The sequence below is a fragment of the Neodiprion lecontei genome, chromosome 5, assembly GCF_021901455.1.
Source record: "Neodiprion lecontei isolate iyNeoLeco1 chromosome 5, iyNeoLeco1.1, whole genome shotgun sequence".
Classification (NCBI taxonomy): Eukaryota; Metazoa; Arthropoda; class Insecta; order Hymenoptera; family Diprionidae; genus Neodiprion; species Neodiprion lecontei.
In genome coordinates this window covers 25,781,129-25,800,263 of record NC_060264.1, presented here as the reverse complement: position 1 = coordinate 25,800,263, position 19,135 = coordinate 25,781,129, and the positions used below count along the sequence as shown (strand labels likewise).

The following is a 19,135-nucleotide window of genomic DNA, read 5'->3' as shown; positions in this document are numbered from 1 at the left end:
TCATTCTCGTTAGAATCATTCCGCGAAATTATCATCGTTACCTAAATCCTTATACTCGTTATAACATCCAACCTAACGTTGAATGTGTACCTATTGTTTCACATTAAAGTATCCGCTAAAAAAAATTTCTTCTCTTGTTTTTCTCATTACAAATAAAAACGCGCATTTGATTACTTTGGCTCGCGCGTACGCATGATTTACGCATAACTATGTATGCACGTAATTATTTATACAGGCATATACAGTATTTTAATTTTTAATCGTAAATTATACTTTTATCGCCAAGCCGTAAGCAATTGTACAACCGAGACACCTTATATCGATGGCTAAGCACAAAGAGTATTTATGTTTTTTTTTTCTCTTCTTTTCTTTTTTATCAAATTTGTTCTAGTTGGTTTCTTTAGGTATTCAACCGACTAGAGAATAATAACAATGTTTTGACGAGGATAGTAATGACAATATTACAAACATTAATAATAATATTAATAATAATCTGGACGCAGGTTTTGTTAGCCAGAGACGAACAACTTGTCTGTTCTTCGTCGTCTTTCAATACATGATAGTGAAGAGGAAGAAATTGAAGAGAAAGAAAAACACGCAATAAATTAGGTTGTTCGAAAAATGAGAGAAACTAAAAAAAAAAACTAATAAAAATAAATTGTACATGTATGTGTATACACCATATATGGTGTTTGAGACAGCTGATAATCGTTTTAGCATTAGTAGCAAGAAATCATAAAAGGAAAACCAGACGCATATAGTAACGATATCACAACTATTATTGTTATAATTACTGTTATCTTTTTCAGGATTGTGGTTAATGTTCCATGGATAAACGTGTAAGGTAGATTGGATGGTTTTATCTATAAAATAATTGAGAACGTTGTTGTACATAGCCACTAAGGACGAGAGGAAAGTGATGGAAACAAATTCGATAAATATCCCTGCAGAAATAAGAAAATGTGATAATTTCAACGTTTCATTGATGTATAGCATGACAGATTTTGTATTGCTCATGCAACAATTCTTAAAAAAACAAGAGTACATATTGGATATTAAAATCGCACGACACACCGGGCATGACTAGTTTATTTAATGAAAAGAATAATATAGGTATATGCGTATAAGTATGTTTGTCGGTTGTCTAGTTTTTCATTCAACATTTTTCTAATAACAATGATGAATGATTCATGCTTTCTAATTTTTTTCTTGTTTTCCTCAACGCGAAATAAAAATCCGTACGTCCGAGCCGCGAACGCAATCGGTATTATACAACGAATTATACGAAATATTTACCACATCATTTATCTCTAGGGTAGGTATGTTTTACGTCTCTTTACACTATATCTTTTAATTTTAGCATCAATTTCTTTTATGATGTATGTATAACGTATTTACCATAACTATATATATGTACTCCAAAGATATACCGAAATGTGCTTTGTCGCAACACAAGCCTAGGTGCCCTTTTCTTCTTTTTTCTTTTTTTTTTTTTTTTACATTTTTTACGTTTGATTTTCACAACGCATCAAACCGACGCTCAGCTTACTATAGAGATACATATACATACATATTATAGATCGCGATATTCGAGTCACGAGCGTTATAATTTTTATTTATGCGTATTTAAAAAAAGTATATTTTGTATTGTATATATCTGTATATCGACGGTTTAAACCACCACCTAGCGACCCTACATCCATTTTTATTTTTTCTCCCCTTTTCTGTTAAATATATTCACTTATTTTATTATTCATCAAACGATCTACACAGCCTTGCTTAACGTAAATTTGTAGATTTATTTATCCGAAGAAAAATAGAATAAAAGGAGAGAAAGTGATAACAAGGAAACCGACGTTGTAAAGAAAAAAAGAAAAGTGAAACTAATTTTATTTTACGACAGGATATAAAAATGAAATGTTAAGGTCGACAGGTGTTATATATGCGTGTATGTGTGTGTGTGTGTGTTTATATTCAATTAGATAATCAAATAATTCATTTATTCATTTACACGTCACTCTATCGTTACAATCGACGAAATCTATGTAACAAGATCACGAATGTTCTCTCGAGATCACCGCTTTATCCGCAGCGCGCATAATTTTTACATTGACGTGAAAATCATATCTTAAATTTGATTACACATTCTTTATCCGCGACAAGGATTTTATCCTTTTTTTTTTTATAACAACATATAATAATACGTAATGACTATCCGTTTTATTATCAACGTATTTCATAATGCTTCGAACGATAGAAACGGTAGGATACGAAGGAAATGAAAAAAACGAAAAAAGAACGAGACTGAAAGATGAATTTCGTAACCGACGATCGATTGAAATTGAAATAAATTTTGATGTTTGAGCGATATAATGCTCGTTGGCGTTCGCTTTTATAATAACAATAATAATCACCGCAATACATAGCACGTATAATCTACACCCATTTCTTGCAGAGAATGGAACCTATTTTCGATCGGTATTTTATTTTTATCCGTTAATCAATAAGATATACATACGTTTTTTAAAACTTTTATTACGTGTGTGTGTTTGCGTGTTTGTGTATGTGGTTGATTTTTTTCCATCTTCTTTTTTTCATCATCTTCATAATCATTATTTATATATATATATATATATATGAATTTTTTTTTTTTTTTAAATATATAATTGGTGTTTGGACTCTTCTTCAGATTCGTCTACTTCGTCTTCGTCTTCGTCTCCTCCTCCTTTTTCTGCTTGTTATTATTATCATTATTATTATTATTCGTTTCATTATCATTATTATTGTTATTGTGATTCTTAGTCTTCAAGAGATGGATCACGACTCTCCGTTTCCGCTGTCGTCACCATCCTCATAATCGCTCGCACTCAGCTGATCGTCCTCGTCGTCGTCCAGCTCATATTCGTCATCGTAAAAATCTGTCATGTCAAGCTGTTGTTCTGCCGGTCGTGCTCGCGTCTTAATGCAATAATCCTCGAGCGTTAACGGCACGACTATACCCTCTTTTTCTGCCTCTGTTTTCGCCGCCTGGGCTTGTTTCCTAAAATCATGCAAAGAGTGGAAACAAGAAGAACACGTGAGACATCAAACAAAGTAAGATTGAAGAGTAAAGCAATATCATAGATGGATAGATGAATTGTTTCACAACAATTTAGACTATCTAAAAAACTGACTATTTTTTTTTTTTCAAAATTCAAGTGCAAAATATTGTTCCGTAAGGTCGAAAGGTGTTTAAGGACCTTAAAATAAGTTTTGAAAGCGTAGATTCATCGTAAAACGATAGCCAGAGCGTTTTTGTAGAGCATTCAATTCTCTAAAAAAATAACGTTCTGGTCTTATCAGTACACTAATGCGCCCACGAGTTATAAAACCCTATACGGTATGTATTACAAGCTTTTCGATTACATAAAACGTCAAGACATTGTACACCTTTTAATTTCGTAAAAATATTGTAAATGAATTTATAATTATACAGTATTAAAATGCGATCACGATTTTAATTAATTTGCCGTATCATCCGGAGATGACTCGACGTACCCCGCTTACCTGATAATATTTTCGTATTCTTTGTCTTTTCCTTTGGAGTCGCGCCAACGTCTGTACATCACCGAGGCGTCGACGTTTGCTGGGCTGTACGTGTTGGGTTCGTTCAGTAGTGAAATAACCGAGAGGAGGATCGTCCTGTATTGCGAAGAAGAAGAATATTCATAAATTAAACATAAATAATAACAATAAATAGTTGTGTAAAAGAATGAAGCGAAAATTATAAAAAGGTAGGTAGTCGTCTAGTTCTTGTAGCGGCTCTGGGCGACCTACGGGGTAGGTAGGTAGGTAAGTATAACAGGGCTATGCGATACCTTGCATGAAAGCTGAACTATGCGCGGGGTACTAAAATGTCTATGTATAGTACGAGTATGGAGTGTGTATGAGAATAAAGGAATTCCCCGGTGCAAAGCCCACCTGACATTTTGCGTCGGGTTCCACCTTTCGCACGGTAGTTCTCCGCTCTGTGGATCGTCGACTGGCGGGTGTAGAATCGATATGCACAAATCTCCGTTCTGAAAAAATATATAGTGGTAAATATTATACGTTATTCACATACAAGATGCATATCTAGAGTTTTGATAAAAACGCGCTGGGAAATCTTACGAGGCTGGAGTTAGCAATGTTGAAACAAAAAATTACTATTTCGCACATTTGGTATAACTGGAAAAGTTGGATTTACAAAATCTGAGTTTGTTGGCGCTGTATTAAGGGTTTGGTAAATTTTAGGTAATCCTAGAGTTGCAAAATAACGAACTTTTCTAAAGATGCATCATTGTATTAACGTTACATACTTCAGCCTGATGAAGTCTAAGAGACTGAAGTTAGTAACGTTAACGTAACGAAACATGCAGAAGAAAAATCACTATTTTGCATTTGTATAGTGACTTTGATGTAGCCAAGTTTTTCAAATATGAATATATTTTTCCTTATTATAATTTACTGCATCTCAGACATTCCTGAAACTGGTAAATAATGATTTTATCAGAAACGTGAATTAAATGAATCTTTTAACGAGTCTTATTAGTCAACGATGGAAACTTGAATTTTGTTTTCAATATTCAAATTGCATCGTCTGTAGTAGAGGTGGATACAAACTAAGAGACAGTGGGATGTTTTTTGAGTGACACATACACTCAACGAAAGTCCGTGGTTGTTGTAGGTTTGTTTTGTTTATTTCCGATATCGATCAAACAAAACGTTGCTAATTCATTTTTTCTCGCTGTACCATTATTTTTTCTCTTCTCACCGTCTACAGTGTTTTTTTACTTACTATAAAGCTAAGTATCCGAAGATAATCTTGACCATTGCGTATCTCAACTAAACCGTTACTTTCCAGTTTTCTCTTACCGTATAAATTCCATTTTTATTTATAATGTTACGCATAGCTCTGCGTCTGGTTACTTTTTTTTTTTTAGGGAACATTTTTACCGGTGGCAACTTTGACTGGAAATAGTGGCGAAAGAATTAACGGTTATATTTCTTTGTTCGTGGCAGAGCAATGCGAAAGGGAGCGAAGCTTTCAGACACCGCATGCATGCATACGCACATCATCAAATAGGTAGAACGTCATCGTCATTCTGGATGGAGGCCAAATGATGAGGAAATCACAAAGCCTTTATTCGTTCGTTACACGATGCATATAACGTATAAGGTATAGTTTTTTTTTTTTTTTTTCGTACGTAAAACGTGAAATTTAATTATTTTTAGACAATTTATCAAGCGCCGTTAATTTCATTTCAATTTTTATATTTCTTGGATAATTAATCCGCATATAATACGTATAATAACCTCTTTCAACTGTCATTTTTTAAGTCAACGCCTTCCCCGTCGTACTATTTACCTTATCCCTGATTACTATGTAAAATTCGAAATATTTTCGATTTTTCGAGAGATCGCAATAAGTCGTATTCAATCAGGTAGCAATTGTTTCAGGTTTTTCAAAATTTTTCAGGTTTAACGTCTCAAATTTTCGTTTGGTCCTTTCTCCCACTTTGAGAAAATAAATTATAACCCAACGTAGAAATGTTTCAATTTTCTAAAAACGTAGACACGCTAAGTAATATACACTGAAATCGTGATTATTCAAGGATAATGGAGGTGTATACATATCCCTACTAAAACCTCCCCCAATCGATCGATCGATTCCTATTTAAAATTAATTTTCCTGCCACGCCGTCTCGGATCATTCTACGCAGCGAATCACCATTTGTTAACGTAATTAAAATTACTTAACAAACGAAAAAAAAAAAACAAGACTACTCTTACACAGTCATGAGCCATGAGCCGTGAAGTAAAAAAATAAATAAATAAATAACAGGAGGAGTTGTGGAAGGAGAGAAGTTTGCCTTGGTTTTTCCCTAGGATCAATACAATGTATAATTAATCAATTTGTTTTTTCATTACTACGAGCAAACGACACACGAAACGCGATTGACCCCGCAACGAAGGTCGGTCTCCACTGAGAGGCAGTTTGTTTCGACCCTCGTAATAATATGTACGGCACTGGAGGGGCCATTGCCCTCTCACATGAGTATAATATAAGTTTGAACGAAGAACCACCTCGTCCGTTTCTCGTCGTCGTCGTCGTCGTCGTCGTCGTCGTCGTCGTCGTCGTCGTCAGTTCCGAAAGTGAGGGAGAGCGGTAGCAAGACAGCCTGCATAATGGAATAAGAAGAGAACTGCTCGTGCTGCTACTGTATGCGGACAAAAATTTCCGTCGAGAAACATGGCAAAGAGAAAGATGTGAAAAGCTGTAAATAAAGGAATGACAAGAAGGGAAAAGGAATACGGAGGAATCGAATTTATAGGATGGAATGGCATGACGGGCTGGCTAGCTGGTTGATGACCTGGGTTATTATAGGTACGTGGCCTCAGCGTAATCGCCTAATACATTCTGTACCTTATCTGATTTCTTTGTCGAGGACGATGAGCGCGAAAAATAGAGAGAGAGAGAGAGAGAGAGAGAGAGATAGATGTCTGGCCTTCTGAATTGTCCAAGGATTAACTCACGTGTAAAATCGATTTTGATGGTATTTGAGATTTTGATCCTCCGCTAATCCAAAACGACCCAAAATTTTGAATCAATTGTGTTTCCTAAAAATTTGACCAACTTGAGCTTTGGACGTGATGCTCGAGATGTTTACATACATAGATTTTTTTTTTTTTTTTTTTTTTTTAATGAAAATGAATGCGCTATGTCCGATGATGAGGAAATGAAATGATTGGGGAGTAACAAAAAAAGAGGAACATCCCACCACAAATTATAGGATTTCTTTAGTAGGGAACGAGTTAAGTACGGTAAATTTTTCGTGAAGAAAAATTATGCCCTTCCAGTAAAAGAATGAAAATCAACATCTATTGGCAAATATCAAAGTTGAAACCTTTTTTTCAAAAATTTCCAATCACACGGCCTAAAAGACGAGTCCTTCGAGTTCGTAAATCAGTTTTGAAGATATTCTTCCGGATACAGGGAGCCAAGTTATACAAGTTCAAATCTCTCGGTACACAACAAACGTTCGTTTTTTTTTTTTTTTTAATAATGTTGAAAGGTCAAGATCTCTCAAGCAATGCTACATCACGACCTAGGAGTCTAAAATAGTTGTTTTCAGTCAGCCAAGCACCGAAATGTCGGGTGGCGTCAAAATCGTTGACCGATGCGCAGAAAAGTGTTCCGGACGAGATGGAACTCCCACATAATTCTTTTTTTTAATTGTCTATGGCTAGCGTGACTGCCAGACACTACAGAATTCCATAAACAGAGAAATGATTTGTTCACTTATGTTAACCAAACACGGCGGAGTATTTTTTTAAATTCTTCATCCAATGAAATCACGTCTATTCAAATATCGAAACACGTCTTTCACCATGTTTGTTAAGTTGTATAATATTAATTTGTATGATATTACTGAATGCGAAACATACGAAACGTGCAAAATTCTGTCGAAGAGTATAAAAGGAACCGTATTTAATATTCCAGAAAAAGACTTCTTTATCATCGTCTGTAGGAAGGTGAGATTTCAACTCATGTAAATTATATTATTCTGCCGTAATGGCGAAAGTTTCCCTTTTCCCTTTTGTGATAACGTAAATGTTGGCGAACCTCTACAAGCGTACGAAACACAAAAAAAAAAAAAAAAATCAGCTTTCAAATCAGTGACTTCCGACTAAAGAAACCCATTAAAAGTATCGAAAACAACATCGCCACGTGACGCGTCTAACCGACGTCACGTTCACGGTTTCGTGTTGAGATCAGACACAAATTCTGATCGCCGACAGCCGACAACGTGCGAGATTTGCGCCTCGTGCGGAGGCCGGCACGTTTCAGCACTTTCCACCAATTATTGGTATTATTATTATTATTGTTATTCACAGCATCAATATACGTTCAGACTTTGTATCAGAGAAATACGCCACGTGCGCTATTATCAGGATTATAAACATGTTATGCACACGTGTAATATACATGTATACCAAGGCGTCCCTGGTTTAGGATGTTGACGAATTTTTTCTCGCTAACCCCCGCAAATCAAATTCAAATAATTCAAAAGCAATTGCCTAATTTTTACAGATTTTTACGTCAACTCTGATCCGTGTTACCGACAGGGTGGATTTCCCCATTTAAAATACACGTGTTTCCGACACATTCTGGGAATATATTTTATTGTAAGAGTAATAATGTTTAGAAAGATTCGTAACTGCGTGGTTTTAGTGTGGATTAGTGCTACTATCTGCGAAAAAAAGCACATCATCATACCAGGTAAATGAGGACAAATTGCACTTCTTCTAAATGAAAAAAAAAAACGTCAGATTCCGAGGGTGTGCATTTCGTGTAGATTGACTGGAATATGGATGTGAACTTTTTCTCAGATAATAGCACTTAATGCCTACTAAAACCTCGCAGTTAGGCATTTTTTTGAACATTATTACGCTTTCAATGAAATATATACTTAGAATGTGTTCGAAACACGTGTTGGAGTTGAGGTAAAAATATGATAAAATTAGGTAATTGTTTTTTAATTATTATTACAACACCCGAAATGAGGGACTGCCCAATGTATACATTGGTAGCACGTTTAACAAATTATGCAACAGATCGATCAGAAGGAAAAAAAGAACTTAAGAAGGTTACCGGCGTATATATGGAATGAACAATTTTCAGGAAAATTGATGATCAAAAGTATTTCTTACCTCGTATACATTTGGGTGCCAGACCTTTGTCATGAATCGAATGCTCGGTGGACTGTACGGATAATCAGGTGGAAATTTCATGTGTGCCTGAAACGTGAAAATGAAAAATACAAGCGTTAAATCATCGGTCAATCACGGATGAGGAAAGAAGTCGACGAATGAAAATAAGAAATGAATTATGATAATTTTGAACCCTATAGCAAAACAATTATGGTGAGAATGCATCGTGACAAGATGCGGTCCGATTAAAGGATAGTTTGACGAATCGGCAAAGAGTGTGCAACATATTATTATACACATGCATGCATAGACGCATATGTACGAAGTCACGCGTCGTTGACATCCAGGTATAAAATTAGCCAGTGATTTAGCCTGAAACGAACGTTAACCAGCAGCGCACGTGTTGCGAACCTCGTCGCCGTAGGGATGAGAATCGGTGCTATTTTTGAATTTAACGGTCACGCAGCAGCGGCGCGGGACATTTGCAACTTAAGGAAGTTCTATCGCAAAACGAATCAGTGGTCAGAGAAAGATGAAAATTGAAAAGTGGGTAGCTAAACGTGTCAAGATGAGTCAGTTAAATTTTTACGAGACCGAAGTTAGTAGCGTTATTGTAACGATGCGTGGATTAGGGACAATCGTTACGTCGCACCTTTAGGAATGGCTGAAATTTAGTAAACCGCGATAAATAAAATATACTCATATTCTGCAAAGCCAATTCCTTGAAAATTATTCAATTAATGATTTAAACGATACCACGGGGATAATTACTCGTTGGATTGACACGTATTCCAAGGTTAGATTCGACGGTCATGGGTTACGTTACGTTTATTGAGATTGAGTTAGTTCCGCGCTCGGCCGACTGTGGCGCTGTAGGTTTCTCAGTGTCGCCAACGTAACTGTCCGGTGTAAAAAATGATCCGTCGCAGATTCATTGTCACCAAGTGTACATACGTAATAATTCGTATGCATGCATGTGCACGGATATTATACATATACACAAGTATTACAGTTGCCTTCATGTAACTTCGGATCGGCCAACGGGCCAAGGACCATTTCCGACCAATCGATTAGTCGCCGCTGCTGCTGCCACTGCCGCATTATAATATATATATACCCTGTGTATTGCATAGAGTGTCTGCGTATACATATTATGCCTGTGTATATACTGCGAGTTAGACGAGGCTCGTAGGTAAAAGATGTCGGACCGATACCGCATGTATACGGCATTCTTATAGGTCAGAGTCGCCTTTTTATACATCGGCCTGCAATGCACGGTCGTCTAATGTCAGCTTCGCGCATATACATGCCAATGTCACCGGACATTTGGGATGTAAGCCAGCTCGATCTAAGGTCGCTTCTTAGAAATATCGCCGTACGAAGCCACGTCTACCTCTTTTCATTTTATTCGATGGAAAAGTGGGAGTAATTTGCGAGGCTGAACTTGGGACAACGACGTTAGTGTAAACAGGGTGGCTACAATTTTCACTCAATTGAAATTCCCCGACTTTTCCCGTAACAAAAAACATCTAAATTTTGTGATCATTTTCCACAAAACTTAGGTCACGTTAGTGGATGGCTTTTACGACTAAAGGCACCAAAAATTGTACACCTTGAATACGTGATTTTAGATTAAAAAATATATGGTATCGCTTTGTTTCACAGAAATAATTAGAGATTGAACAATACCAGTTCCGAAAGTTAGCTTACCTGAATTTATGGAGCACAGTTAAAGTTTGAAAATAACTTAAAAATAATTAAATAATTGAAGAAAAAATACTGACTTCCCTGACTTTTACCGATTGACGATATTTCCTGACAGTTCCCGATCTGTCGCCCTCAATAGAAAGGGGGAGGGGAAATAACAAAAATCAGTCTTTCGCAACCTTACAGAATAGAATGACTGAATGTGTACGAGGTTGAAGTTAGTTAGGTTATCGTAACAAAACATTTGGGCAAAAATCACTTAATTTTACAATGCTTTTGACGGAACTAAGGATTCAAAATATAATTGTGTTTCGATTTATTACGGTTTACTCAATTTCAAAAAATTCAAAAATCGTAAAATAACGGTTTTTTCTCAGCATGAATCGTTACGATAACGTTATTAACTTCAATTTGCAAAATACAAGTAGATATATTCTGCTTAATTACATAGAGAGTAATTTCTAGTAGTTGTGATTATTATATACAGTCCTGACACTATTTTTATTTTTCCCCATATTCGAAAAATACAATCCGGGATGTAAAGTGCAAATGAGTTTTTTTTAACCGTAACCAGAAAATCTAGCCTGTGCTGTTACTTTTTTTTTATAGTGGTCACTTGTACCGTATTGCTTCGTAACGATTGCGGTAATTTGATGTTGGTGCAACAATGAATTAATGTCATAGTTTTACTTGACTAAAAAAACGTAATAAACTAAATGAACAGATTCAACGTTGCAAGAACTAGAATTTGTAGCATTGGCAGCTGTAATCACACTAAACACAGTTAATTATAAAGCAAATTTTTTTAATAATTCCAATAATATCCAAGTCATTATTGTAACGATACTCATTTGGCGATAAGTAACGATTTTTTGGTAAGTATAAAAAATTAATTTTCTCCATACTGAAATAAATGTATGATATTTATATCGTTACTAAAACATGTTTTAGAAACGTTGTATATACAATATATGTATATATATATATATATATAATTTCCTACGTCAGCGAGACGAGACTTAATATTGCATTATATATATACCGTACGCATTATCCTGATGGTTTTAAGGTCAAAGTTCGTCCCGTAAATCGATTCGCTGGAATCATTGTGGTTCGTTTTGCTCAACGTTATTTTCTGCCACTTCACCGCCATTTATAATAAATAAATCGATACATATAATGTAGCAATAGATTACCAACATCGAACATGAATAATTTCTTCCCTCCCTTTCTGCACCCAATACAATACGTGAATATCCGCATGATTGCATCCGCTTCAAGTGCATAATACACAACGCCTGATTATTCAATGTCGAGGTTTTATAAAGGCTTTTTTTCATACAGAGAATCATGTCCTGATTATTTACCGACGTTTTCCTGACTTGTTTTTATTTTTCTTCTTTTCACAGTCCGTCAACCTCAATATAATCGCGGTACGAAATTAATTAAACAATTCAACAACATGTTTTCCAATATTTTTTCTCTCTTCTTCTCCTCGATTAAAAAAAATAACTTCGCATCGTGATTATCGTATACCAACACCGATGATTCAATGATACGTAATAATTGATGTAATTTATTTCAATCGCAAATCAGAAGAAAAAAAAATAAAATAAAAAATAAAATCTATACAATAGAATGTGTGATACATACCTATATGTTAAAACATATGTACACGAAAAGTAATGCCTTCTGTTCAGAGTTGTTCACACGCGACCGTGATAAGTTTCGATCGTTAAATGTACCTATACATGATATCCTATATATATATATATATATATCTAAATCTAATCTATCTGTATATATATATATATACACGCTTATTAGAGTACCTATCACAGGTTTATAATCTAGACGCGTACATACACGAAATATAAAATTGTCCACCGCTACACAGTGTATGTATAATAAACATACATCATACGTAAGTATGGATAATAATAATAATAATAATAACAATAATAATTCATGTCGCGGGAATGACGCTTTCGAGTAGCAACAGCAGCGAAATGATCTCGAGGATAATCCGCGAGGCGATCGCCAATAACGCGACTTCCCAGCGATAACCTTGTACGTCTATACACCTATATATATATATACGTTTGCATAAATAGTAGGTGACTGATATTGTTTTCGCCAAAGCTGTGCACAATTTTATAATCCTCGACTTTGTTTTTACTCTCAATGATTATATACGTGTATATATTTCAATGAAATGTCATTCGGAGGAGGAGCGAATTTAAAATGTCTACACGTGTGTGTGTACGATGTAATTTATTTACGCATAGACAGACGCCTGTCGGTGTGTAAACGGAGTGAGCGTGTATTGATCGCGGGTTGGCCCTGGCCCAAATATCCTTCGGGACTCCCCCACCAGGAATAGCCTACTTTCTCGACACTCCGACACACTTACTTATCATAATACCTGCAGGTCCTTTAGATCACCGTATGATGTTTTTTATACCGCCCTAAACTGCGTATAGAATCTTGTGCATTTGAGAGTAAAGAATGAAAAATTCAATTTTTGCTGTCTTAAATATGTAGACATGTGATAATAATTGTCATTGTCAACATGCCAATGATCAAATCTCACAACTTGTGCATGCTTAACGATCATTGGCTGTAATGCCGTATACTTTTGCATACCTACTTATATATACATATATGTATGCATACGAGCCTTGGTGCAGAGATCATTAAACCTTGCAACAATGTATAAATTAATATCCTTATTAAATTTTGCGATATGATCAGTTGGACAATTCATTGATTCGGGAATGTTTTTTTTTTCCGCTAGAGGATTGGTTTAAAGGTTTGAATTTAAACCGAGCATTCACCGAGTTCGTGATTATAATAATCTACAGTATAATTCCGAAGGCTGATTTGTGTGTATAAATAAGGTGGAAAAAAAAAAGTAAAATAAAAATGCTCGTAACAGTGTTTTTTGATAGAAGGAAGGCCGCATTACGTAGGTGTATACGTTCGACGATATTGTCCATTCGTCGACCTTACTTCTGTCGAATTTCATTCAGATACGCTCGAATTCGAATTACACGTGCGATAAACCGCTGATAAAATATTCTGAACTAAATAACCGTCGCAGTTCAATACCATGACTAACAAACGCAACAATTCCATGGGCATAACATTCAATATTCCGTCTCTAGACGGCGAAATTCTGAATGGTAACAAATATAAAGTGCAACGACGATGCAGGATCTATGATAATATGATCAACAATGTTTCCGTGTGTTTTTATAGAACACATGTTGGGATATCGAATCGGAAGGGATACGTACGCGAAGTGTTTTCAACGAATCTCAACGAAAACAGAATTTAAAATGAAAAATAGAAAAAAAAAAAAAAAAACGCGACGCGCAACAAACAGATTAACGGGAAAAATATAAATAAAAAGAAATCAATGCTTTATAAGGTTAAGACGGGAAATTACAATACACCGCCCGACGACGAAGAGTAAAACGAACAATTGTTGAAACAAGTAACATTATCGCACATGAATATATGACCGGACATTTTTTTTTTACGCTCTAAAACGTTTCTGCTAGACTGCGAAATCGTAAATGCGTAAAGGACATTAATTAGATCGGACACAGGGGGTGAAAAAGACAGAGGCACACGAAGGTAGGAAAGTTGTGATAAGCATGTATTAATTAATTCGCGATAAATATACGGATGTTGCGGCCGTCTCTCGCGGCTCGTTCGCACGTTGCGTTGTAGCTCACGCAAAAGTGTGTATTTTACATATACACGCGGCAGGGTATGTATAATAAATGGCTAGGTATATACGTAGTAGAGATATGATTATCCGGCTTCGCACCATCGAACGCTTTCTAAACCACTCCGCACTCCGCTCCGCCAGGCCTCTCGGGCTTTGCTTACTATTATACGTGTATAGGTTCAACTTTCCGATTATAACAGTGTTCTGCAATACTTTTCGAATTTACACGGAGTCCGGTGAGACGGGAACCGTACCAACGACTGGAGGATAGAAAGTGTAGCGGTGTAAAATCGCGGAAGCTTCTTGTTGCCTCCTAATTTTTTCTCTCGCGATTATAATTCCTGTATTTAAACCTCGATTCGTAAACACGAGTATATTGCACTTTCTTTTTTAAATTAACTTTATTACGAAATAGTCGTACGTTATATTATTCGTTATATTATTATGTTTTTAAGCTAAAATGAGCTCTTTAAAAGTATGAAGATAGATAGATAAGCCGGAGTTACAGGCAAAACTTGGATTATCGATGCTTCGTCACAAATCGCTGCAAAATCGTTCGAAATATGGTAAATTCGTCCGACTTTATCCTACGTTTGCCTCGTTTGATTCGGCAGAAAAATAGACTTGTGAAATGAAACGAGAGGCACTCTAGAATGAAATTAAACGATCTAATGAAATTAAATATTTAACGATACTAACCGTGAAGATGGAAAGAATTGTTTCAGTCAATTCTTACAATTTGAGTCATAGTGGTAAGTATTCTTACCACCTATATTATATCCATTTTTTTTTTGTATATTTAGTGAACTTTTTAACATATTTCTTTGCGATGTTTTACTATTTCTGACAGTACGCTCATAGGTTTTCAATACTCAAGAGTAATTATTGCGATATAACGTAAATGTCGATCGTTGTACACATGTTTTACATAAATTATCCATTTTCGGAAACGCTGATTACGAATCTGAAATCGGATTATAGAAATTCAAGATGGCGGGTCCAATACGGCGGACGAAAATTTCAAAATCGATCGAATCCGAAGAAAAAACTCTGTTCAAGGGTTTTCGGGGTCGCTGATTACGAATCTGAAATCAGGTCTTGATAATTCAGTCTGGCGAATTCAATCAGCGACCCCGAAAACCTCTGTATACAGTTTTTTTTAACCGGATTCGATCAAATTCGAAATTCTCGTCCGCCATATTGGATCCACCATCTTGAATTTTTGAAATCTGATTTCATATTCGTAATCAGCGTCCCCAGAAAGGAAAAAATATTATCTTGTTAATAAGTTGACGCAACATAATAACGCATGACTCAAAGGGTTAAATTGTGAATTGCTCAATCGTCGCGTGCGAATTTTCTCTCTCAACGCAGGTGAAACACGTCACGGTTCACATTCAGCACGTTTATGTAAATCGATGACTTTCTGATTTTGGCAATTGCTCTTAGGCCGCGGTACCGCAAAAGACACACATACGTACATATATATACATATATATATATAGAAAAAGAAGACCCGTTTTACCGCGAACAGTAACGATTACGGTAAATCGGTGCACCGTTTTTTCTTTCCGAATAACGCGACATTTCGTTTCTCTAGTTTTCGCGTCTTTCGGAGTCAACTGAAAAAAGGTAAGGAACGAAATATAAGAGAGAGAGAGAGAGAAAGGAAGAAACAAAAGGGTTTGCAAGATATAAATTTTGTCCTCGGAGTCTACCTGAGAAACGGTGAAAGTAAGACCCGGAAGATTCACGGGTTTCGCGTTACTTTCACCCCCCCCCCCCCCCCCCCCTCTCCCCTCTCGTCCCCTCTGTTTGCAACTAGTGAAAAAACAACCTGAAGCCACAATCCGCGGGGCATCTACAAGGATAGGTGAAAATCTCTGACGTTTCTGCGTTTCTCGGGGAAGGCGGATATACAGATTGCCGTTACCTATAACTTATTAATAGCTCCTAGCTTGCATGCTTCCAATCATCCAACCAGAAGGCACGGGCCTACATAAAACACCGAGATAACATCAGCGACCTAGAGCGGTATTGGCCAAAAACATGGCTGACGATGAGGTTGAACAAAAATGATGTCAAAACCATCGGTACTCGAATTTACTTTGATAATACATTACGTGGTATAGGCGAAAAAATGGGATCCCGTGTCGCGTTGTTGTCGCAGTGAATTACGGACGGATAGAATGCGTGCAATATAGCGGCGGGATCGGAAAACGAGAACGTTGCAAAGGCAAAGGCAGCGTATAATCTACCAGCACAACAGGGTATTGCAACAACAAAGCGTCGCTCCGCGCGACCGAGCGAAATACAATATATACATATATTCATATATATGTGTATATATGTGCGGGCGGGAAAGTACACACGTGTACTTTTCATCCAGGATGGTATCGGCGTTCTAACCCGTGTGCCTAAACGGCGTATTTATCAATCCTTGCGAAACGAGCTCGCCGTTACCGTTGTTTATATTTATTTACTTTACTTTATTTACTTGCATCGCCATATCGCGTCTCTTTTTCTTTCGCGCATCAAAATCGACTACGTATGGTTATTATTGCGCTGAACGTGGGTTATATTTATATTGTACGTATATGCAATATACCTGTAGCCCGTTGGCAAAGCGATGCTCCGAAGAATGGAGAATAAAAACACACGCAGCGGAGCGTGTCATCTCTTATCTTATTTTTAACGAGTATCTTAAAGGCCTCGTCGTCGATGTTTTCGATTCGTTCGATTCCCAGCATAATTACGTACGATTTGCGATCGAGCACGTGAATCGATACGCATCGGTTCAGTTATATAGTACTAAAAAGTATCATTGTTTTCTGTTTTGTCTCTCAAGTGGTAGAGACACCGCGACCCTGAAAACTGGCGGGAGTCTCACGACGGTTTGTACACGCAAATGTACGTATCGTTGATACATACGTATATACTACCCACCGATCGCATGTTTTGACGTATAAATATAGGTAAAGTGTATTTCGGACGATAGCGAAGAAAACAGTGAATCTGAGCAGGGATAAATTGGGATACACAGAGGTGGTAAAACAGAAGAGACTGCACGAATACCGCGATTTTTTTGTGAGGTACGTATCTATTTAAGTCTAAGCTGCGAGAGAGGTTCTTTGACGTTCGTTAAATTGGAAAGAAAACCGAGCTATTGACGAAGTCAATGTCAGCATCATAAATATACGTAGGTAGACGTATAACGTAAGTACAGGAATGTGACGATTATTAATTACAATCGAAAAAAGTATTCCGCGAACGACGGTGACACGGATGCATGAAAAAATTTCGTCGTCGCGATCAGCGAGCGATGCGTTCTGGGAATGGGAAAGTGTAACAGGGTTATTTAGACACCGTTACGCTTTGTTACCCTTTCGTCGAAACGAATTTAATACACTATTAGTCAGGTAACGGGTGAGCGGTAAGTATCGACTCTAACGAGACGACGACGCAGAGATGCGTACTACTAACCTTGAAATAGCCTCCTTGGTAAAGTGTGTCCGGTGGTCCGAAGATCGCGACTTCCCATTCGAACATGTTGTCCTCGTTGACCAATTTCACACGAAATCCTTCGACTGGCTCTTCTTGGAGGCTTTTGTACTCGAGAGCGAGTGCCCTCAGCGCGCTACTCGTCGGTTGCGCCATTCCTGTAGAAGAGAGATTTATTTTACGTGCCGGGCTCTCTTGCCTTCCGCTCGAATCACTTTTTTTTCTCAACGACGACGTATGTATTTCTATTAAACGCTACGGTTATCGGTTGTTAAAGCTGATTGCAGTGTACGGTGAACCCAGGGGAATTTCACCGCGCGAGAATATAAAACTCCTGCCTCCGATTCCCACGAATTTTTTTGTGCCTCGTCGCGATCCGTGAGCAGAATCAGAGTCTGTCTCAATTAGTATTGTGTTCTCCCGTATTTTCCTGCTTACCTTGCGGCTTTTTTCGCGGCTGCTAGGCCACAAGCAGGTTCGTAAAAACTCTCGCGATGGCCAGCGTTTTTTTCTTTCCTTTTTTTTCCTCTCTTTCCCTCAGGGATATCGGAAAGTTTAGGTGTCGAAACGTTTCGGCTTATCGGCTATTTGGGTTGCCACTCGTCGAAGGGACGATGTTTTTTAGCCAATTTATCTTTCCCCGATACGCAATATTATGTATGTTTTATCGACGCGTGAACAACGGGAATATATTTTTCCCCAACACTGATGCACACAAACAAACACACACACATGCACGCCGGACCACTTGAAACAAAGCAATTAACCAGTTAAAATCGAGAAATGAACGACCGTGCGCAAAATCACAACGTCTCTTTTTTAACAACGAATATATTACGCGATGTACGAGGATCGTTAGCGACTCGGATGACGGATAGACGACGACGTGACTATACGAACAACAATACTGGCTAGCTAGCTAGCAGTGGTGCGCGATGTGATTCTCTCCGTTGAACAGCTGGCGTCTGCTCCTCAGGCTGGCTGTCGTTACACGATCATGGAGCATGCGTAACGCGCACCTTTTTGGATGCTTCATGGCTCGCAATCGGCAGACTGTCGCTATCTGCCGGAGGTTCACGGAAGCTCTCAATGACCGCGCATCGCGATGCGTGACTGTCGGTTTTCTTATTTTTTACTTTCGAAAAACAATATAGTATCCGTTTCTAAAGATGTATAGATTGCTAGCCTTACGGACTTGTGCGTGCCGAAGGGCGGGAAGATAATTGCGGTGACTGCTATGCCGACTCGATTTTAGATCGGATCGCGTAGCAGTCCTACCCTTATCGATAATATCCCGAAAATCGTCAAAAAAATTTGTGGTTTTGGACACGTGTTAAACTATTTTATTCATTATTAATATTTCTGTTATTACTATTTCCACATTTCTCGCATGTCGTTTGCCTAAAAGTGAATAATGGAGACACTTCCTATGATTCCGTAAAGAATGAGACGTAA

General features: G+C 37.3%; 1 protein-coding gene across 3 annotated transcripts; it reads right to left on the bottom strand.

The window, feature by feature from the left end:
- Positions 1-259: 259 nt before the first annotated feature.
- LOC107218017 (ubiquitin-conjugating enzyme E2 R2) lies at positions 260-18,668 on the bottom strand. 3 transcript variants are annotated; one of them, XM_015655755.2, is made up of 6 exons: positions 18,119-18,668; positions 17,663-17,838; positions 8,734-8,820; positions 3,961-4,058; positions 3,547-3,681; positions 260-3,040 (listed from the first exon to the last, which is right to left on the bottom strand). In XM_015655755.2, exons 2-6 carry the CDS (start codon positions 17,834-17,836, stop codon positions 2,818-2,820), a joined length of 717 nt encoding a protein of 238 aa, XP_015511241.1. In that variant the 5' UTR covers positions 17,837-17,838; positions 18,119-18,668; the 3' UTR covers positions 260-2,817. The 3 variants fall into 3 exon arrangements, with proteins under 3 accessions (XP_015511241.1, XP_046598384.1, XP_015511240.1); XM_046742428.1 differs by having other exon boundaries at positions 18,581-18,599; XM_015655754.2 differs by having other exon boundaries at positions 17,663-18,668.
- Between the last annotated feature and the right edge of the window lie 467 nt (positions 18,669-19,135).

Excerpts from the sequence above, each read along its gene's own strand:
- LOC107218017 (XM_015655754.2), bottom strand. The coding sequence starts at position 17,836 with ATGGCGCAACCGACGAGTAGCGCGCTGAGGGCACTCGCTCTCGAGTAC. Across the intron at positions 8,821-17,662 it reads ACCAAGGAGGCTATTTCAAG|GCACACATGAAATTTCCACC; the intron begins GTTAGTAGTACG and ends TTCACGTTTCAG. Across the intron at positions 3,682-3,960 it reads AACCCGACGCAAAATGTCAG|GACGATCCTCCTCTCGGTTA; the intron begins GTGGGCTTTGCA and ends TTCGCAATACAG.